Source organism: Strigops habroptila, chromosome 16, assembly GCF_004027225.2.
Source record: "Strigops habroptila isolate Jane chromosome 16, bStrHab1.2.pri, whole genome shotgun sequence".
Lineage (NCBI taxonomy): Eukaryota > Metazoa > Chordata > Aves > Psittaciformes > Psittacidae > Strigops > Strigops habroptila.
The window spans coordinates 4,828,212-4,850,422 of NC_044292.2; the positions used below are offsets into that span (position 1 = coordinate 4,828,212).

Here is a 22,211-nt window from a genome sequence, read left to right on the forward strand (position 1 = left end):
GGGTAAGTGTCGAGGGAACAAAGCAGCTTGCAGAAGGAGTTAAAGAGGGCTGCTGTGTGTCTGCAGTGGTTAGGTGGATTCTGAGAACAGCTTGGGTATGTGTGACAGCTGCATTTCCTTGAAGTACCTCTTTTTGCCCTTCATGGAATTACTTACTGAGCAGTACTTAGTCCTGTCTATTATTGAGCGTATAGAATTCCTTTGAGGTAAAGATACAATAAATACCAGCATCATTTTCTGCTACAGCCAGGTATAGTTTGGTGGGGGGAAAAAAGTGAATAACACAAGTTATCTTTTTGTAAGAGATACCCAACATCTTCAGGTTAAACTATGTCTTCTTAAGGAAACTATCAGGATACTTCTGATTCTACAGGACTATTTATATCATTTAACATTACCAGCAAATGTCTTTATTTGCACTGTATGTACATGAGCGAAATATAATGTTAAAACTCAGCCAAGCTTTTAATAAGATGTGCTCTGGGCACTGAATTCAGCTGCTGTGCATATACAATGTCTGCATATGAAAACATTGTTTGGGGCAATCTGTAAATGTGCTGCACGTTTAACAGAAGTTTTGCAGATATGACCCAAAGCTCATTTTCTTTCCAGAACAACTGCCCTGATTTTTCATCTTGTGAAATTTAAGGACCGAAGATGCTTTTATGCATTTAGTGTTTATTTGCTGTTAACTATGAAACCCCCATAAATCTTCTTACCATATTTACTTTCAAACTTAAAAAGGCACCTTAAATGTGGAAGATGGTGACAATGTCAGTTGGCATCTGCCTAGAAAACCTCAGGCCTTTCAAAACATGCACTGCGCCTATTGCTTTTATCAGAGCAAAAATCTTCCATCTTTATATGCTTGTGATTAAAGGGAAAGGTTGAGAGAAGAACTTGCTGTTCTTGGCCATAGTCTAAAGAGATTTCTTTTAGAAAGGTTGAGAAAAAACCCTCCTTATTTCCTGGATTGAGCAAGAACAGAAAAGGCTGTGTTTGTGTTGGTAAATATATTGCATTACAACATGCTCTTTGCTAATGAACCAGGTGGAAGTCAGGCGAAGGGAATGAAATAGCACATAGATTTTCTTAGAGAACATACATTTGATCTAAACCTGATTGAAGCATCACCTCAGCAGAGAAGTAGCAGTTCTGAATTTACAGTTTTATCAGTCATCCTGCCTCTCTGAAGCCCAGGAGGTTTCAGTTTGAAACGTTTCAATTGATTAAACAGGTTGCTTTTGTGCTAGGTGTTATTCTTGCACACTTTTAGAAACAGCTTTATTTCATATTTCGGCAGCAAAGAAGCAATCTGAGCTGGGAACCTCAGTTTGCAGCAGTTAAATCCTGGGGTGCTGGATTTCAGCATGCAGCAGCAGCAGCAAATTTTTCCTGCCAAGCTGTAATCTCTTGATAATAGAAACCCTGACGCATAACCTTAACTACAGCTTTGCAATGGCATTATCATCACATTGATAAACATGCCATCTGAGCTCTGTTAGTCAGAACATAATGGCTTTGTGTATCTTGTCATGATATTTGTTTCTTGGGATAAAATATGGGACCTGCAAGTAACACATATGCAAACATTAACATGCTCATTCCTTGTTCTTCCTTGGTTATTTATAGCTCCCTGTTTACACATTGTAGTAGGCTATGGCAGAATCTAATAGCTTTCATTGGGGAAGCTCATATTATCAAATGGTATTAGGAGATCTTGTGTCGTGGCTGGTCAATAGCCATGGTAACCACTTGGTAAAATACAACCCTGTTGCCTGTCAGCACTGACTGACCCAGCAAGCCATGGCATTGCCCAGTGCTACTTCACAGTAGTAATTATTGTAATTATCCAGAGCATCTTTTTAATTGTGTTACAGTTTGTCTTCAGTGAACAGTACAAACAATAATGCTGACAGAATTGTGCCAGAAGTACTGGTTTAAACACACATTGTAAAATAGAAACGTTCATCCTCAAAACTCCAAATTCTATACTTTTAAACATTAAACCACTGCTCTCTAGAGCAACTTCCACTTCTTATCACGTCTTCCCTCACACATCCATAGGTTTAAGCCTCACTGTTCTGTATTGTAAGATTTAAGACTATTTTAATTCAGCAGCTGTCACTTTCAGATGCCTTCTGTGAGTCGTGCAACATCCTCTACAGCATTACAATGCAGACATCGATTTGGCTGCACGTTCATTTGTGCAGAGGAGAGAAAACTTCAGCTCTGTTGTGCAGGCTGCTTTGGGAGATGGAGGAGAGCAACAGGTCACTCCTGATTCAGTGTGCAACTATTTAGTTCTTTTATATTTCAAAACAGTTTGAGGCCTCTGGCGTATTTGGCGTGAAGAAGTAGCTGTTCCTGCAGCAGGCGAAGGGAGAACTGGACCTGAGGCCTGAATGAATGGAAGACTAGAATAGGAAGGAAATCATGATAATATTTTAAGAAAATTATAATTTTGTTAAGCTTTAGAGTTTCTGTTGAAGTTTCTGAAATGAGTTTTTGTGCTTTGATGTTCTCTGGATCAAGGAGTAGCTCTCTCTTGCCTTTCCATAGAGGCACGCAACACAAGTTGGCTGTCTTGCACTGCCTCAATGGCCTGGTGGTAATTCTGTATGACACCAATAGAGGTGACAGCACAACTGCCCAACATTTCAGAGTGCCAGAAGGATTGACTTTGTATTTGGAAATTTGGAACAGCATTTCAAGCTTCCTCTGATTGTGTTACTCAGGCTCTATGCTAGGCTTGCATTCCTGGTGGGCATTTCGGACATCTTGTGAGTTCAGAGGAAACCAGTTTGTCATAGGATTTTTTTAATAGTGTTGAATCACAACACAGAATAAATGTAAAATTGCTTTGTTAAAAGGAATCTTAAAAAATAAATCAAGTGGTCTCCTGAGAATTCAGATAGACCATAGTAAGTCTTTGATGAAATGAGCAATAGGGAATCAGGGCTTTTCATTTTATGCAGTGGACCAAATTCAGATTTCTCTCTTTTATTTCCTTGTGCTTTTCCATCTGTGGCTGGAGTGTTCCTGCTCTGATTTTGTCTTATTCCCCTATAGCTTTTTACGTTGCCTTTTCCTATATATGCTCTGTTAACTGATGTTGCAAAAGCATCCTATCTCTGATACAGCCCACGAGGCACCGATGTCAAAGCCAGGAACTGAGCTGCCTTGTTTAGAATCTGTGTTCCCTTTGGATTGCCTGCTTCTACATGTTTCTCAGTTTAGTAGATTTCCTTTCTTTATGGTAAGCTGCAGCCAGGACTGATGCTGCTCTTTGGGATGTTGGGAGCGGTATGAGGAATTGGGGGCTGGTACCTTGCTGTTAGTAAGAGTCTCCTTGTTCAGTAACCCTGAACTCTTAAACCCTGAGTGCTTTGTTCCCTGGTTTGAAGGGAGCAGGTGGGGATAAGCAAGTCATACACTGGAAGGGACTGGAATCTCAAAGCACATACAACCTGTGGTTAATTCTTGTCTCTGTGCCCCCAGGCGTGTCCTTGGCGAACCCTAGCAGTCTTGCTGGTTTGAGGGTCAGGGTTAGGTAAGGATAGATCCCTTTGGGAGCAAAATAATATGCATGAGGTGCCAAAGAGACTGCTCACTCATAGTCAGCCTTGTGGTGGGACCTTATTTCAGTAGTGAGTTACCCTTTCTTGGCTTCCTTACCCACTTCACAGTATGGAAGTGTTTAACTACATGCCCACCTCCTTCGAGTAGATGTTTCCAGCATGATGTGGTCCAAAACGCATTCAGCCAACTTGAGCTGTGTGTCTTTGTAGGGAATTATTAATTCTTATCTCCTTCCTCCAGAACATTAGGGCCTATTACTCAACATCCCTTCTCTTTTGCAGACAGAACTTGGGTTGATTGTGTTTATAGGGGAGGAAAAGAGTCTTCGGGCCTGGCCCTTCTGGAAAGAGACACTTTGGGTTTGGTCTCTTGGTGCTGACTGATGGCGGTGAAACGTTGGGGTGTATGTGGTGAAATGTTGGGGTACAGGCAGTGTTGGGGTGTATGCGGTGAAAATGGGGTGCGGGTGACGCCCCAGAGCTGCATGCTGAGGGGTGCAGGTGCTGCAGTAGCTGCACCAGATGAAGGTGCCGGCCCCAGAAGAGAGGAGGAGTGCGGTGAGCGATGCTTCCAGCTGGAGCCTGAGGAGTTACTTGGGAGAAAGGGGTGTCGCGGAGGGGAGACATGAGTGCAAGGGGCAGCTGACGGGGGCCCGAGGGCTGCGGCAGATGAGCTCCAGCAGCTGGCAGGGGCGAGGGACGCCGCCCCGCCGCAGAGCCCCGCCGCGGGCGTTGATCGGCGGCTGCTTTCGCGGGGCTTCCCCGGGGCTCGGCCACTCGGGCCGGGGGGGGCGCTGATCCAGGCCGCCTTTTGCGGCGCGCCCCGCGGGTGCCGCGCCGCCCAGCCCCGCCGCCATCACACGCTGGGCGGCCGCCGCCTCCCGCCCGGCCCTCGGCTCCGCTCGGCTGCTCGGCTCGGCTGTTCGGCTGCTGCTCGGCTCCGCTCGGCTCGCTGCCCGCCACAGCCCCCGCCGCCGCCGCCGCGGTCTCTACCTGCGCCGCCACAGCCGCGGCTGCAGGGCGAGGGGAGGAAGCGTTCCGCCGCGGCGAGCGACCGCGGACCGCTGCGAGCCGCCGGGGCTCCGCGTTGGCTGGGGCTGCCGTGGGAGCCGAGCGCGGGTCCTCCGCCGAAAACCGGGCAGAAGGGAGAAGCCGGAGGGGCTGGCGGCTGCCAGCGCTGCTTAACCCCAGCGGCACCTCCCCGGAGAGGCACTCTCCTCCCCCGAAAATCAACGTTGCGCATTTCCCTTCGCCTGCCGCTGCTTAGTTGAGAAATAAGAGTTCGGAGGAGACGTGCAGCAGGACGCTCCGGCGGTTTTGGGGAAGAACTGGCTGTGGTACTGACTTTTTTTTAAGCTTCAAATGCTGGAAGTTTGACATGGAAGGGAATGTGGTCTGAATTCCTCGCTATCTCCTCAAAGCTGCTTTCCCCTGCCCGTTTTCGGCTGCTCCGTAGGTATCCGTTCGTATGTTTTCTTCTACCGACAGACTCTAAGCTAAGAACATTGTTTGTGCTGATTAGCAAGATCTCCTTTATTTCCCTCCCCTTCTGCTGACACGCTATTTTTGTTATCTTTTATCACAGAAACGTTTTATTAAGGGGCTAAGGCAGTACGGCAAGAACTTCTTCAGGATCCGAAAGGAGTTGCTTCCCAATAAGGAGACCGTAAGTACATTTGGACTTTATGTAATTTGCTTTTCCTCTTTCTGCTTCAGTGCTTGATCTTACGAAACTATTTCCTTTTCCCCCTGAGCTGAATTTCTCTTCAGATAAACAGAAGAGCAATCCCCAGCCAGAGAAGGGAGCTGTAATTTTTAGTGCAGTTTTTAGGTCTGAAAGACGTTACATAAAGCAGTCGTCATTGCTGGACGGAGGCACCGAGGTTGGGTGAAGTGTATTTATGGAGACCAAAATCTAATTTTACATTCTGACATTATGATGGGATAATACATTTATGTCACCCGGTCGGGCTCAAATGGCACTGGGTAATTAAAGAAAGCCTAAAACAAAACAAGATCTAATTGAAGCTGGAAGGCGGAGGTATGTGCTGCTCCTGTGACCTGCAGAATTGGGTGCTCGTGTTTAACTCTTCGTGTCCCTGCCGTGTGTAACTTCAGGTTCCGGATTGATCCGTGGTTTATTACTCCACTGAACTTCATAAAGCTTTCGCAACTGTCACTCTGCTGGAAATCCTGGCAAGTGCTTAGGAGGAAGATGGACAGGGAGGAGTGGTTGAGTCCTTCAAAGGAAAAGAGGGTTTAGGAAGCCTTGGGAATCTAGTTACTTTTCCATTAGTCCTAATTGCCAAGCTTCTCTAGAAGCTTCGGTTTCTGTTCTGCAGGTGCCATTTCACTGCTGGGAGGGTGCTTTTGGAAAGCGGTTTTCATACTTGTTCTGCATTTAGAATGAAGGTTGAGCTAGACTGTTTTCTAGCAATGTGTGAGTGATCTGGAAAATATTTATTTAAAGCATAACCGGTTGTTTAGCCTTTGTGTGTGTGTGTAATTCGGATGTTCAGTGGGGAAGAGAATTACTGTAAGAGTATTTTAAAACCTGCCACTGGCTGTAGGATGTTTCCATTATTTTCTGAGAAGTTCTTGTGAGGCAGAATCTTTGATGGTAAATAGTAACACCACGTATGTCAAAGAGAAAGGGGAGGATGAAGTGATTCCTGGAGTGCCTCAGTTGGTGTACATGTTCACGGATTCTATTGGGAAAGATGGGAAAACTTAATTACCTATCAAGTGTATACCAAGTATTCTGTTGGATTTTGAGGCGTGAAGGCCCCGTGTTGAAAAGATGACAGCTCAGAAGGAATGCTGAAATAGTTGCTTCTTAGCAACATCTGACAAGCCAGCACATAGTCAGCTTTTAAACAGTCTTTTCCTCTTTTCTCCAGAATATTTCCTCAGAGTGTATTTAGAACAAATTGGTGTTTACTTCAGAAACGAATTCTGCTGATGGTAAAGTTACAGAGAGGCAAAAGTACTCGTCTAAAGTTTGATTTACAGCAACTATGAAACATGCTTTTAAATACAAAATATCTCTTTGACAAAGAAAAACCAGTTTGCAGGGGAAAGGAAAACTAAAGAACTGAGAACAGGGGGCAGGTATCTGACCCTGTTCATACTGTTTGACTGCTACATTTGAACTTGGACATCAGGTCTCAATCTTTTCCTACAAGTTTTGCAACTTTGCAGGTGGTGTGTAACTGCATACACACTCTCCTATTTCAAGTGTTACGTTTTTGTTTCATTAGGTTTAAATACTCAGTACAGAGCAGACTCAATACTGTGTTTGAGCAAGTGGGCAGCAGTGTGGCGATGGGTTGGAGCAGACGTTTTTAGCCCCTAGTGGTAACTGAGCTACAGATAACCTCTCACCTACAACAGGTTGTTTAATCTGTTTCCTATTTTTGCCCACAGGTCTCGCTTCTGCTTTCTTTTAATTCCCAATCTTTTTTCAGACCAAACTTACAGCAGTTTCACTATAATAAGACATGCAGAATAAAGGCTGCAGTAAAGAATATTTGACTATGCAGTTTTGCTTTTCCTCCTTAGAGTGGAATAATGAGTAATGTAAATGACAAGGCTATGGATTTAATTTGTATTTTTTCATCACCAAAATAATTTCAGATACTTTGCCTGCCATTTTTCTGTCACAGGGTGAAGTAACCCTCTAGCAATTCCAGAAACACTAGGAAAAAGGCCTTATTTTCCTGTTTTGCCACCATATTAACGTGGTTAACCATATTAACTCTAAAAATTAGTACTGATGCAAAAGCACTACAGCAGTTCCCAAGGTCTGCAAAAGCTACTTGAAAATGAGTGGGGCATTCTTGGAGTGACTTGTCCTAGATGGAAACCCAGCTATAGGTCAATACATCCTGCACATTTACCTTCCTAGTCACTGAAGCCTGTGGGAGAGGAATCAGGATTTTGCCTCCCTGCAAAGCCCACTTAAAGTTTTATCTCCTTGTTATCATGCTTCTTGTATAATATATGTTTTTCTAAACACTGATATTTATGCTGCTTTCATGGGGGGACAACTCCTAATATCACCTTAAGCCCTGTGGTTGGAACATTGCAATAGTGGAAGTGGTACAACAGGAATACAAAACCCTTGTAGGGACCAGGCCTATTCTATTAAATCAAGCTGAAGCTGCTGTGCAGGAAGTCAGAATATAGAGGTGAATATGACATTGGATTTCTTTTAGAATACTGGAAGGTGTAAGGAGAGATGAGAATTAGGCCATTCTGTATTGAGGTTTCACAAGCATGTTAAGAAATGTCCTATTTGGCTTGTGCCTTTGCTGCTTTTTTCCCCTCTTCATAGCTAATGTGCAGTATCTTTTAAGGAAACCCTGTATTTGTCCGTGTGTGTTTTAACTAGTTGTCGTGGTTTAACCCCAGCTGGCAACTAGTTTAACATGTCTTTTTAACATTTTCTTCTAATTATTTCTTCTAAATGAATTATCAGCAAGAAAAAGAATCTTTATGAAAGAAAATAGTGCATTTCAAAGCTGTATGTTTGTTTAGGTCTTCACTTATCCAGTTTATTTCAAAGCTCATGTCCCACAGAGGTTCCTAGTGGGCATGACTGTAAGTAGCTGTAGCATTCTCTTCAAGCTCATATAAGCAAGAGGCAGAGGAACTGAGATCAGCTCTTCCCTGAGCATTGCTCTGAAGTGGGAATGCTGGATGGAACAAGGAAAGCCAGCAGTTTTAAGGCTGGATCAGTAAGTGTTGCCCTTCTGATATTCTGGAGGAAAACTGCCTCCATGTAGGTGAACTTAAATAAATCTGCTGAAACTTCCTTTGGTTTCCGCTGAACTCTGTCTTACATTTATCTCCTCTGTTCCCAAGTAGCTTTCTTCCTTCCCCTTCCTCTGGAATAGTTTTCTCTTGGTTATAGCTGTAGTTGAATGGCATAGTTGATGAGGTCCTGCTCTTGTTTGGTTCATGCTTAGCATCACCTTTGATTCTTCTGCACAATAAGCCAAGAAAGAAGTTTTGGAGGCACTCATGTGACATGGACAGTTTTCATTAATAACTTGCATTTAAATTCCCATGTTGTGCCAATGCAGAGTACACAGCTGGCAGCAAGTTTCCTTAAGGATCTGATTTGGCTTTAAATATGATACTTAATTATTTTTCCTCCTGTTTCAGGGTAATTTGCTACAACTTGGTGACAACATGGGATTTTCAAAGTATTTAAAATTCTCCTGCTCTGAATTCTTGAGGTGATTACACTGAGCTCCTTGAATTTGAGAGTTCTAGAAGCATTGTGGTAGGCCTGACATAAATGTACTTAAATGCCTACAAGGTCGGGGACTGGCTTACTGTGTTCTTGTAAATAGCTTAACTCTGCGTTGGTGACGTGCAAAAAGTAAATAGAAACATGGAAGGAACGTGAGCTTGTGCAGAGCAATCATATGCAGGCAGAGCAGGAGGATGCCAAGTCACAGTGTTGGCTTGCTCAGATTTCGAGCTGGGTCCTGTTCCCCTCGGCTGCCCATGTGCTGCTCCCCCTGAAATACTTCTCTAAACTGCAGCTTTTTGCCTGAACTGTTTAAACCATGGCCCCGGAAGAAACAGGTTTGGGTTCCTCTGGCTGGAGTTCCTGCAGCCTGCTCTGTGTCACACTGTGTATGTGGTGTTTGACCAGTGGAACTCAAATGTCCTATGCCAGTTCGTTAGCCACTAGAAGTGGAAGGGGATGTATGTGATGGTCCCTTGGGCGGCCTTACATAGGCTTAAGAATAATATCATGTTATATCGTAAGATAGCCATGCCATATCATAGAATGGTTTGGGTTGGAAGGGACCTTAAAGCTCATCCGGTTCCAACCCACAGGCAGGGACACCTTCCACTAGAGCAGGTTGCTCAAAGCCAAACATTATCTTTCATGGGAATAAGCCCATGGTACTTTAGACCTCTTCCACCTATTCTTCAAACAGGGGATGACACCTATCTGAATGTTTTGAGGTTCTCCAATGACTCTTGTGTTCTCCAGGGGAAGGTTTCTGGTACAGTGGTTGTGACTATGGTCTCATTGACTTGTTGTCTCTCTCTCTGGCAGGCTGAAGCTCCTTGGTGAGCTTTGTAGAGCCGCTTGCTTAGTGAGAAGCTCAAAAAGAGGATAGTGCATCTTTGTGGAGACATGCAGGCTTGGGGCGAATTTTGTTCTGAATTTCCCTGCTGAGCACATAGGTATCTTTGGTGTGTGTGATTTTTGGTTTGGCTGCTTAGCAAGAGATGACAGAATGCCATCAAAAGGTCTTGCGTCTGGGTGGGTGCTTCTGTATTTAGCTTTCAGACACAGCATGAACAGAAGTCATGAATATCAACTGCTCTCCTTACATCAAAATACCTGCAGTGTGCTGTATTCATGTGCGTAAGCACTAAATATGCATCACATTTGCTTTTTTAGGCAAAATAGGCTCTCTCCTAATAGTAAAATCTTTCTCTCCAAATTAAATGCTGTTGGGACTTAGCTCAGAGACTAAATAAGCCGCGCTCTGTTAATGTTAGGAGACAGAACGAGTGCACTGTGAGCTTTCAGCACAAACTTCTGTTTAATTTTAGATTGGGGTTTAGATAAACAATTTTATTCTTGCCTCATTAATGCTTAATCTTGTGTTACATAATATACAATATTGGCTTCCTGAGTAGCTCTTTATATATAGTGCAAATGGGTAGTAGCTGAAAGGTCACTGCAGTTACCATATGTGCAGGCTGGCAAGGTGTTTGTCCTCTCTGAGGACAAGCTGTATACCGTTCCTGTCAACAAACAGCCTCAGTAATATTTGTGCAAGACTCTCGTGGGCATATGAAAGGTAAAGATTCTCCCTCGACATAATTGTTCAAATAGCAGTTTCCCTTTGATCCAAAGAGGGGCATAATTAGGCAAATGTATTTCGGTCCGTTAGTATAAAGTGATTAGTTAGCCCTACACTGGCTTCTAATGTTTGCATTTAGTGGTATGAGTTGTTTGTACCGATAGCTGAGATTGTGTCTGTGGCATGGGCATTATCACTGTTCTCCTTTCCCAAAGGAAATCCATTTTATTTGATGGTATGTTCCCCTAATGATTGGATATTAATACACTGCATAGTCAAGGCATATTATTTCCTGCCTCGTCTTTGCTGCGGGAGTGTTCTGAAAGGGACAAGCTCTGTAAAGCTTTTTCTGTTTGAAAGCTGAACCTTTTTCCTTAATAACTTGTTCTAGCCCAGATGCAGGCAGAGCTGAAATTTTCCATTAGAGTTTGAAGCGGCTGCCAACATAAACAGCCACTGCTTCTTTTCATTTCATCTCTGCTCGCTGCTGCTAGTGCTTCCATTGCCTGGATATTACACTTGGAGGGGTTTGTTCTTGTTAAAACAGGGACTTAAAAATAATAGCCTAAGCCTTTTCTTCTTTAGTCGTAGCAGATACCTCACTGGGCTTCAGTCCATTTGAAAACTGGGCAGAGGCATCAGCGAGTTGTTTTTCCTGTGTAAGTGAAACCATTGATTCATTTGCATAACAAACTCTTCTGTAAGGGAACATGTTGCCCTTTTATTCCCCCCCTTCTTTTTATTAGAGTGTGGCTCTCTTAGCTGATTGAGGGAGAACACTACATGAATGTGTTTGGCTTTAAGGTAAAGCAGGGTGCTGAGGCAGCATACGGGAATGCTGCTCATGCTTCTCACCAGGAGCAGGATAAGTAAGCCAGAGAATTTAATGAAATGCTGAGCTCATAGGAGCTGGGCTCAGATGGAGATATTCCTACATTTAAGTGGCACTGAGCTGAAAGCTGTTTACAAAGACCAGCTCATCTGTAAGAGATGTTCAGGGGACGTGTTGGCTGTGATTTGGCTTGGTTTTCAAAGTTTTAACTGTTAAACCTATTGCAAATGTCATCATTTTATTGGGTAATAAACCAGAAGGTTTGGAAAGGTCTTCAAAGAGACATAAAGGTTTAACTGTGGTATTACACCATGTCATCTTCATCTCTAAAACTGATTGCAGACCTTACAGGTGAGTAGAGCTGCCAACTACATACTTCCTTGGACAAGCTTGGGCCACTGTTCTGGTGTCATGGTTATATTCCATGTGTCTTCCTTTTGCTTCTGTTTCCTGAGTTTCTTCTTTCAACTTAACCTATCCTGAAGGTATATGTTGCTTGGCTCTTAAATCCTTGCTTTGTGAACTGCCTTCTTACATTAGCTGCTCACTTTCAGGGCCACTAGTGTGTGGTCATCTGATTAATGCCTATGGCTATACTTCCAAAGACCAACATACTCTTTTGCATACCTATGTACCTTGATTTCAGCTGAAGCAAGTAAAATCAAAGAAAGGAAGTACTTAATATGGTATGGTTTAAATTTATCTCTAAAGCTTTCTCTTAAGAGAATAAAAGAATTCATTCTCAATTGTATCATTCGACTTTTGTAAAGGTAATTTACAATGTCATCAGCACAGAAACTGGGCTGTTTGAGTTTCTTCCTAAGAAACCTGCATAGGTGAAGAGCATAAAACCAGAAGGTGTATTCGCTGTGCCAGCTGGACTCTAGAATTGGCCTTAGCATGGCTAATAAATCAACTCTGCACTCTGGTGGGGGTTTTTTATTGTTTTACATTACAAGATTGAAACTCCTTGTGTATTTTTCTCTGACAGTTTAGAGGTAGGTAGGGGTAAAATATTGTTGCAAGCAGAAGAGGGCCATTAGGCAATTGCATTGAGTTCTGTCAGAGAGCCAAAAAGGACAATTTCTACTCTGTAGTGAAAGGTATGTAGCTGGAGAGTTAAGCCAAGATCATTTGGGAACCTGATGCAATATTGTCTGAGTCTTCCTCCACCACTGAGAGAACACAACGCTCCTGTGACTCCTCGTAGTTCTGTTCTGCTGCTTTTTCCTTACCTTCTGGTTATCATTCCCCATCATGAGGCATTTTGTTTGTTTCCTTATTGTGAATTCTCCTATTTTGCATCTATGCTGAAGGGTATGTATCACTGGTTAAAAGGGGTTTGTTCATCAACAGCTGTATACTTCCTATTCTGTATTTTCCTTTCCCTATGAGAAAAGGCACCAGCTTTTCTTCTTTTGTAGCAGTTGTCAGATTTTATCACATACTCAGACATCAATCCTAAGGTCCTGTGAATCCCAGGTACATAAAATAAGTATCTATTTGAGAATCTATGCAGCTTATTGTCATGGTTGAATGTCCTCCCCTGGCAAGATTCTTTTCCACAGATGCCTTCATGTTGTTTGTTTCCCATCCTGTTAGCGACTGAAGATAGGCTGTAAATCCTGAAGATGGCTTTCAGAAAGGCAGAAATAAGTCATATAAGCAACAGTAATATTTGTGGGACATCAGGTCCTAGAAGAGTGCTAGTGTTATAATATTTGGGTAACTCCTTGAATAAATTATTCTGTATAAACCTGCCTGGTGTCTGATGTTTGAAATGGCTTAATAGAGAAATATTCTCCACGTAATCCTCCCTGTGGTACTACCTCAGACCCACAGCTAATATCTGAAGATCTCATGATCTTTAATTGTATACTTAATGTACAACTGCACTGTTGGGTATGGAATTGAAGTTTCAAGAGCTGAGTGAGAAGCAAACCTCTGTGGCAAAGCCGGAAGATAAACCTTGATGTCCTTTATAATAGTTTCATTAATGTGAAAGTGGTGTTGCTCTAAAATCATCCTACAAGTGTTTTATTTAACCTAAGATATCCATGAATCAGTGGCTTTGTTTTATGGTGAGTTCAAGACTTGTGTTAAGCATGAACGTGGCATTCTGTGATGGTATTGTCTGGTGGGGGGGACGGGATGGACCAAAGGGGACAATAGAGTGCAGGTTTCTTTAGAAGAGCAGCATGTCAGTGCTGAATATATGCTTCAGATGGGGTCTACCTGGGGCTGTTTACTCCCTCTTTCTTATCTATGTAGCGGGAATGCTAACTTTTAAACAGTCCTGTATGGAGCAGACAAAAGAATTCTTATTAAAAAGGGGTTTTAGGAAGGGAGGGAGATGTGGAGACAAGTGGTTTGCTTGGCAGGCGGTGAGTTTGATTGCAGTTGCTGAAGTCTGAGACACTGAAAAGCAAACTGCAGTGAAACTCCAGCAGATTTTGCAGCTAATTCAGCTTCTGTGTTTAAACTTGAAGTTTATGGCATATACATAATTGGCTTTTTTGTGTTGTGTGTGTATTTGAGCCAAACTTTATCCTTAGTTACCCACTGGAAGCCAGCACAGACTGCTCACAGCTAGGTTTTGCCAGATTGGTGGCTTGCTTGCATTTGGAGAACAAGCATCCTGCCTTGCTACTTGATTTTCTCCTCCTCAGCACCCACATCGCTTTCTTATCCTCGTGAGGGATAATGAAGATGAATTACAAACGTACCATTAAGGGGGAGAAAATGGAGCAGGAGCAGCTAGATTGTGGCTAACAGAACTGAGGATGTAACCGAGGTGTTGTCCCAAGTGGTGCCATTCCATGTGTGTATTTATACAGTGTGTGAGATTACAATTTCAAAAGGTGTTGCAGCAGTTCTCTTTGAATTTTCAAGACATAAAGAACCAGCTTTGAGCTGTTGAGAGAGGAGTCAGGGGGATGGGGAGTGCTTTAGCAGTGCAAAGCAGGTTTCAGTTCCTTCACAGACAGACATAAAACTGTGGAGTTTGATAGAAGAAGCCATTTGGGGGCAAAAGATTGGGCACCAGCAAAAAGAAAATCATCTGTTAGCAGAGAGTGAACTATACTTTTAATGTGTCTTGCCTGCCACACTGAGCATGAAATTAAGTTTCTTCTTATACAACAGATCATTGGCCTTAATTGTTGCTTCCTGCCCCAGATGGCACCGTAAGAACGGTGTCTGCAGTGTTCCTTTGGCATAGAATCAGCCCCCAAATACATTATTCAGGCCTAAATATCCTGTAATATGCTGCTATAACTGTACTGTGAGAACAAGACAATAACAACTTCAGCAGACAGATGCACTCATTTTGTCATTTTTGTTTCAAGCCAGCTGTAAAAAAGAAGCAGTGCTTGATTACTGTTGGTTGCTGTTGTTGTTGGTTGTTCTTGCCAAGGAAAACTCCCAGGAATTACACAGATTGTGGAATAAAACTGAGAATGGGGAGTTAAGAAGAGTGGCTTTTGTTTAAAGAGGCTGTGCCATAGGGGAAACTAAGGCAGGTTGTGGGTATAACATCTCTGTAAGCTGTGTGCTTTAAGACACGTTTAACATCACAAACTGCAATCTGCTACGTTTGCTTTTGGCTTATTTCCCCTTTTATTTTGTATTTGGAAGAAAAATGTTTTAGGTATATGATAGAAATGAAATTCTCAAGATATAAAAATGCTAATGATTGTGTACCAGTGATGGTAGTGGGTTTTTTGGGTAAACATCTGCTTTTATCACAACAGCAGGTAAGGGAAGGGGCCTGTTCTCCAAGGTGGTCAGCAGGTAGGAGGAAGGTTGCAAATCTGGGCCGTAGCCATATACATGTGTATGATGTTGGGTTTATAGTGAGGGATTCCTTTCCCTGCTAAGAGGTAGAAGGCATTTTCAGGCACCTTAATGTCTTCGGATACATGGAGAACAAAGATAATGAAGCTGTGAGCCATGTGAAATGCTTCTACTTTGGGTTTCCCATTTCCGCTTGTGGTTAGTAAGTATCTTGCAAGAATTGGGTCCATCATTTGTGTTTTGCATGGGGTAGAAGGGTTCCCTCTGCTGACTGTGCCTCTGACATTGTCCTAGCTAGAACTACATTAAGAGCATCTCACACTCTGCAGTCAAGAAGTTCAACACACTGCTTTACTTCTTGCTTTTAGTCTAGTCAGGAAGGTACAAGTAGTGTTGCATCCAACACTGAGTAGGTACCACCAAAAGCCTCTTACTTTTTTTTACATCCCTTAGTTTTTAAAACTCTTAGGATGTTGATAGTTGTGTTTGCTTCTGATTTAGATCTTTCAAGATTAAATCTTCAGTTCCCCTTTTCTTTGAAAATGTGAATTTAGAAACTTTCTCTTCTGGGGAGCTGTAAATGAAAGAGATGGTTTCCTGAGTAATCACTGTATTTAAGAACTTGGAGCCTTAAGAAATAGAGAGTGTGTTAGGAGATTAATGACAGAATCAGAAATGTTGACAGTATTGATGGTTGGGAAATCCGTATTGGCTCCGGTCATCTGGTATATAGAAAATTGGCAGGGGAGATTGTTTCTGTTCATGCTACCACAGTCCTGTACAGCAGGAAGAAATCTGGCATCAGAAAGGTGCTGATAAGTACTTTGATTGCCATAGGGAGAGAGATTGTGCTTGTTGGGTGGAACAGTTGAGCTGATTCCTCCTCCTTCCCTTCCCCCAAACATACTTTCTGTGCTCCCTTTTCCCTTCCTCCCAACATCCCTGCCACTAGCTGAACTATTCTGTGCAATGCCTCTAGACCCTAACCTTTGAAGAAAGGGAGAGCACATTCCAGGTTATAAACCAGCTTTTTCCTCCTGCAACTTGAGAAGTCCTCCCTGTTTAATTCTGAGCCTGCTTTGTGCCTAGTGCCTCTTGTTGTGTAAGGCTCTAGGACATCCCACAGGAACTCTTGATTTATTTTGCTAACTCTGCCCTTTTCTGTGGTTCAGAAACCTCCAATGATCTGTGAAGCTCCAAGATTTTGGAGTCCAACAGTAGTAGTTTTAAGAACCTCCTCTACTACATGAAAGTCTTTAACGCTTTCCACATGCTGGGTTTTTGGCCTCCTGAAAAGCTGACCTCCTACAAATACAGTTTGTAAAGCCAGGCAGCCCAGGCCAGGGCTTCTTAATGCTATTGGGAAATGGGGAGGTGGAGAGGAAAAATGGAATGAAAAATCTGGGCTCTTGGCCAGCGAGGAAGATGTGATACAGTGAACATGTTTCTGTTGCCCTTTGTTAGTGTTAAGTTTGATTAGCTTTGTTTCCTGTAAGCTTAATCACGGTGCTTTTCTTCTCTCTTTCTTTTTTGGCTAAGGAAGGGATCTTTGCCAAAGCTCAAGTCTTTCATTACCTGAATGGCAATGAGAAGGAGCTGGAGAAATAAATCAGGCCACATCCCCAACAAACAAATAAAACCAAAAACCACCCAGCTAACATTCTCTCCCCCCGCTCCGTTGGACTATAAAACCAATCCTTTTCTCCCTCCTTCCCTTGATCCTGCAGCTCTACCTTTATTATTTTCCATCCATTGCTTTCCTTTCCCTGAGTTTCCTTTTAGGCCTTTAGGGCTGAGAGTGAATTTAGACAAATGTTTGATGCTAACTGCATTGCTTAGATTTATCTTCTCTCTTTAGCAGCACAAGATAAGGCAAAGAGGGAATTTGCCATTCTAAATGCGTGCTTATTTCGAAGAGCCCAAAAGGCACATTTGTTACCTGTCTGTGTAGGAAGGTGTGTGGCACGTAAGCCTCACAACCCCATCAGAGATGTCCTACTTGCTGGTTTGTGTAGTAATGTGGGTTTTCTGCCTGGGCAGCGTTCTTGACCTTTGGTGGTTGTGCTTCACTAAACCTTGGCTGACTTCTCTGCAACGTTGATGTCACACAGACCACACTTTGTGTAGGTTTCCTTTCACTGTATTAGAATTATTGTGGCAGTACATAAAGGCTTAGATACTGGAAGAATGTAATTCATATAAATAGGTGGGGTTTGGTTTGGACTCTGATTTTTGCTGCAGAATTTCATACCTTGCAGCTCCAGATGTGATTAAAAGTATGTGCCATAAACCTTGCCACAAACTGGATGCTCAAAGAGCACGGGGACAAAATGCTTTTTGTCCAAATTCCCACTGTTAAATCACATCCAGCATGTAGAATTAACTCTGTGGGTTGTATAACTGGACTTTCACCTTGTTATGAAGAAGTGACATGGACAAAGTTAAAGTTGTATTGATTTAACAATTCCAGTCATGCTTTTATTCTGTGGCATTTGACGTGATAGATTTTAGTTGTTGTTGCCTGGCTTTAGAAGAACATTCTTTTGTTGTGAGCAGAAGAGCTTCTCAAAAAGAATTTGTCTGCTTGCTGTGGGCATGAAGCTTCCTCCCTGTCTTTCCATTATTTATGTTCTTTTAAGGTGAGTAATGTTTTTGTTTCAGAGAAATCTGAGGTTTTAAAACTTGTAAACCTTTCAAAAACGATTCAAATGATTTTCAGCTCAAGGATGAAAAGGAGGAAGCTGAAGTCTTGGTAGATTTGAACAAGCAGAGAGCTTTAACCCATAGCTGTCCAAGATGCATTTGGAAATCACGCATATACTTTCCGAAAGCTTTATTTAATAGGTGTGTATCTGCTTTTTGCAAGGGCCTGTAGGGACAGGACAAGGGAAATAGTTTTAAAGTGACAGAGGGAAGATTTAGGTTAGATCTTAGGAAGCTCTTCCCTGTGAGGGTGCTGAGGCGCTGGCACAGGGTGCCCAGAGAAGCTGTGGCTGCCCCATCCCTGGCAGTGTTCAAGGCCAGGTTGGACACAGGGGCTTGGAGCAACCTGCTCTAGTGGAAGGTGTCTCTGCCCGTGGCAGGGGTTGAGACTGGATGAGCTTTAAGGTCCCTTCCGACACAAACCAGGCTGTGATTTTCCCAACTCGTCCAATCACTCCTTTATAGTCCTTATCCCATGTTTCCACAACCTCGTGTCATGACTCTAAAAAACCATGCTGGCATTTGGAAATTGTGACTGTAGAAGTTTTCTTCCCTTAGCAATTAAGTAGCACATAACAAATGTATGTGAATCACCACTAAATCCCTAGTTTTATACATTTATGTCTGTGCCAAAACCAGTGTTAACTTCTGGGTTTTATCGAATTACTGGAGTTTCACTTTGACCTTTTCAAGTGAATTTATGTAGAGAAGATTTGGGAAATTTTTAAAGCTGAGTTTCACATTGCATTTCATTGCTTTGAGTTGTCATCTTGGAAGATGTGGATGGAATCCTGCAGGCTGTAGATAAAGAGCGTTTCTGGTGCACTATTCAGTCTTGGTTTGTTGTTCCATAAAGGTCATGTCAAAATGAGGAAGAAAACCCAAAACAAACCAACACAAAGCCCAGGCTAACAGGGACTTCTTATCTTAGGAAGAAGCTGTTCTTTGGGCTACTGATTTTTCGGATATTCTTGCTTCAGTCTCTCTCTGGGATATATTATCTCTCCTTCAATGCTGAACAGAGTCCATTGTGTAACTTACTTCCCAAATTCTCTGTTAAGCAGCTTCCAGCTTTTGCAACTTCATTGCAGCTGTAATAATCTGTTGGCAGAAGGAAGGCTAATAAGTAGTTTCTTTAATTGGGTTAATGTCTGTAGCTGAAGTCTTTCCAGACTGAGCAGTGCAGGGGGAAAGCACAGCTAGTGGGTCGGTATTGATAGCTATGGTTGCTCTGGCGTTCAATTAGACCTGCCTGTTTCTCAAGGGTTGCTACCAGGCGGAAGGACAAGGGCTGGGAGGAGCTGGTCTGTTGGGCACCAAGTAGTGGTACATTATCCTCCTGCTTTTATTCTTCATCTCCCCCACTTCCCAAGGTCACCTTCATCCGCAGGATACAGTGGGGATTTCCATCTTCTTTCATTAGAAGTCTTTCTGAAGGGCAGCAGGAAAGCGAGTTAGATGCTGCCAAAGCTTTGTTGCCTGTCTATTCCTTTGCCTTGTCTCTGTAATAATTAACATTGATGGTGCTTGCTTGAAGGCTGTGGGGTTTCTGGCAGCTCCACTTTTGTATTCCCCAGGGATCTGTTAGCCATGGGATGGAGATGCTGAAAAAGTAAGTTGCAGGTACCTGCATCTCTTCTGAACAGAACTAGTGTGAGCCCAGTAATTAAATCATTTAATAGGTCAAAAGCCCTTTTGCAGGAAGCTTCCTCTGTTAGCTTTGAAGCAGTTCAAAGTTAAACAGGGGAGATTTAGGTCAGATATAAGGAAGAAAATCTTTAATGTGAGGGTGCTGAGGCGCTGGCACAGGGTGCCCAGAGAAGCTGTGGCTGCCCCATCCCTGGCAGTGTTCAAGGCCAGGTTGGACACAGGGGCTTGGAGCAACCTGCTCTAGTGGAAGGTGTCCCTGCCCGTGGCAGGGGGTTGGAGCTGGAGGAGCTTTAAGGTCTCTTCAACCCAAACCAGTCTGGGATTTTGGAGGAATCCTGTGGAATGGTACCTTCAGAACATGGTGAACAAGCTTTGCCTGCCTTGGTGCTCGGAGGCTGCAGGCTCTACACCTGCTCTGGGCCCTCCTGGGTTTATGGATTATGTCATGGCAAATTTGTCTAAGCCTGGTGAGTAACCAAACCACAGTAAAAATGCCGAGTGAACCACAGCAAAAGCTTTCTGGTGTGCTGGACAATAAGAATGGTTTCAATTATGAGACCGCTTTGCAGTAGCATGTGTTTGATGGATGAGGGGAACATGAGCAATAGAAAACCTGTCTTGCTGCTTTGCCTCTCGAGTCTGTTCTGAAGGGAGGCACAAGTGTGGGCTGTTCGGGTTAGCAAAGGCTTTCTTCTGAGTAGGGGAGTGCAAGCTCAGAGCCCGCATAGTTTTGGGTATAAAAAATAACCAAAGTAAATACACGCAACCACTGTAAGAACTCACTGTTTGAACTGGATCTTGTTCAGCCTGGAGAAGAGAAGGCTCCTGAAGGGGAGACCTTAGAGCAGCTTCAGTTCCTAAAGGGGTCTACAAGAAACCTGGAGAGGGGCTTTGGACAAGGGCCTGTAGGGACAGGCCAAGGGGAATGGCTTTAACCTGCCAGAGGGGAGATTGAGATGAGCTCTGAGGCAGAAGCTCTTCCCTGTGAGGGTGCTGAGGCGCTGGCACAGGGTGCCCAGAGAAGCTGTGGCTGCCCCATCCCTGGCAGTGTTCAAGGCCAGGTTGGACACAGGGGCTTGGAGCAACCTGCTCTAGTGGAAGGTGTCCCTGCCCGTGGCAGGGCTTGGAGCTGGATGAGCTTTAAGGTCCCTTCCGACACAAACCAGTCTGGGATTCTGAGGACACAGGTAAATGACTGTATCTTGTAATGCTTTCACCTTGTCCCACATATGTAATCTATTTAGAAAGTCCAATGTTCTTTGGAATCTGTGTATCTGAGCAATAAATAACTGTTCTTTTTCTGAACTGTTCTTTCCTTAGTGCCTCCCTTAAGGCCAAAAGGAAATTGTTTTCCTGCATTGTTGGATGTAATTCTTTGTGTTAAACAAGTGTTTTCCTGAACGGTAAATTAAAATATGCACGCATCCAGAACTACAATACCTAGGGAATATTGTAATTCAGGAAGCAACCTGGCTTGTTATCCCTTCCACAGTGCAAGCCTTGTCAGCTGGATTGTTCCTCTTGGGGAAGAACCACAGGACAATCTGGTAGGAAGGGATTAAGTTTGATTGTTGGACGGGGGAATGGAACTAGGTGATCTTTAAGGTCCCTTCCAACCCCAACCATTCTGTGATTCTCTATATGCTTTCTATACATGCAAGTGCTACAATGGGCTCTGCTGACCTGTTACCTCATGGTTAATTATTTGTTTCTGGTTGAGTGTCTTTTGAACTCTTCCTGTGGGGACAATTGTCATAGGTTTGGAAACTAACACAAAGATTTTTAACTTTTAATCTTATCTGGACTTGTTAAACTTTCATTTGAATCTGTTCCAAGGAGTGCAGCATGTGTGTCAGACACAATGACTGACAGGCTAGTTACTGATCAACATCGTCCTCAAACAACACACTATTAACACTTTCCTCCCTCCCACTGGATCACTGGGGCTCTGCATCTTCCTGAAGACTTTATTTATAGCCTAATCCTTTGCTGTAGTAAACCAAATCCAAAATGTAGTGCAGCTTAATGAGAGCTGAAAGCTGGTGGTGCTGTGCCTAGAGCCACAGGTTGGTTGGTTTGCAGAGGGGAGAAATCTGTGCTTGGATTCTTTCACGGGAGCAAATACTTAAACTCGGTGTGTACCCACTTGTAGTTAATGGAGTTTTCCATGCAGTAAATCACTAGTTTTTACTTCGCTCTGATTAACTCTCATGTAATACTACTGATTTTATAGGTGACCACTAAAAATACAAGTGTTGCACTGTAATTCAGGCTGGAAGTCCTAGCTGACGGTATAACCTCATTCTAAAGTATATGCTTAAAGGTAAAAGCAGGTTAAGTTTCCAGTTGCAGCACTGCTTGCTACTACCACCTTAGTGACTTTTCTTCTAGTGGCGTGTTTAATTCTGTCTGTAATACCTTTTCACCATGGAAATGACTCCTGTGTGGCACCACTGCAGATAAAAGGTGTATGTGTGTGTGTGTATATATATATATATATATATATATAGCGAGGGCTGATTTGCTAGTGGCATTGCTTTCCAAACCTGCAGACCCCATCAGGAAGCAACTGAAGACGATTCCAGGAAAAGAAAGTTAAAGGAAAAAATGCAGTGGGGGAATTTTAGTGGTTAATAGAGATGGAAGTAGCTTGTTGAAAGTGCAGGATGCTTCTGTGAGTAGTTCTGTTGGCAAACAGTGCAGTGTGTAGGCATGAAGATTCATATTTCAAGCATTTCAGGCACTTTGTGCCTACAGCTTATCAGTTACTAATGGAGTATCCTTTCAAGAGGCACGTCAGTATAAATG

General features: G+C 43.2%; 1 protein-coding gene across 4 annotated transcripts in view; it reads left to right on the forward strand.

Annotated features, from left to right (window-relative positions):
* Positions 1 to 22,211, forward strand: part of RERE (arginine-glutamic acid dipeptide repeats) — a 229,407-nt gene that overhangs the window by 174,832 nt on the left and 32,364 nt on the right. For all 4 annotated transcript variants that reach the window (XM_030507879.1, XM_030507880.1, XM_030507882.1 and 1 more), the window contains one exon: positions 5,167 to 5,247. In XM_030507879.1, coding sequence (XP_030363739.1) covers positions 5,167 to 5,247 — 81 coding nt within the window. The remainder of the gene's footprint in view (positions 1 to 5,166; positions 5,248 to 22,211) is intronic.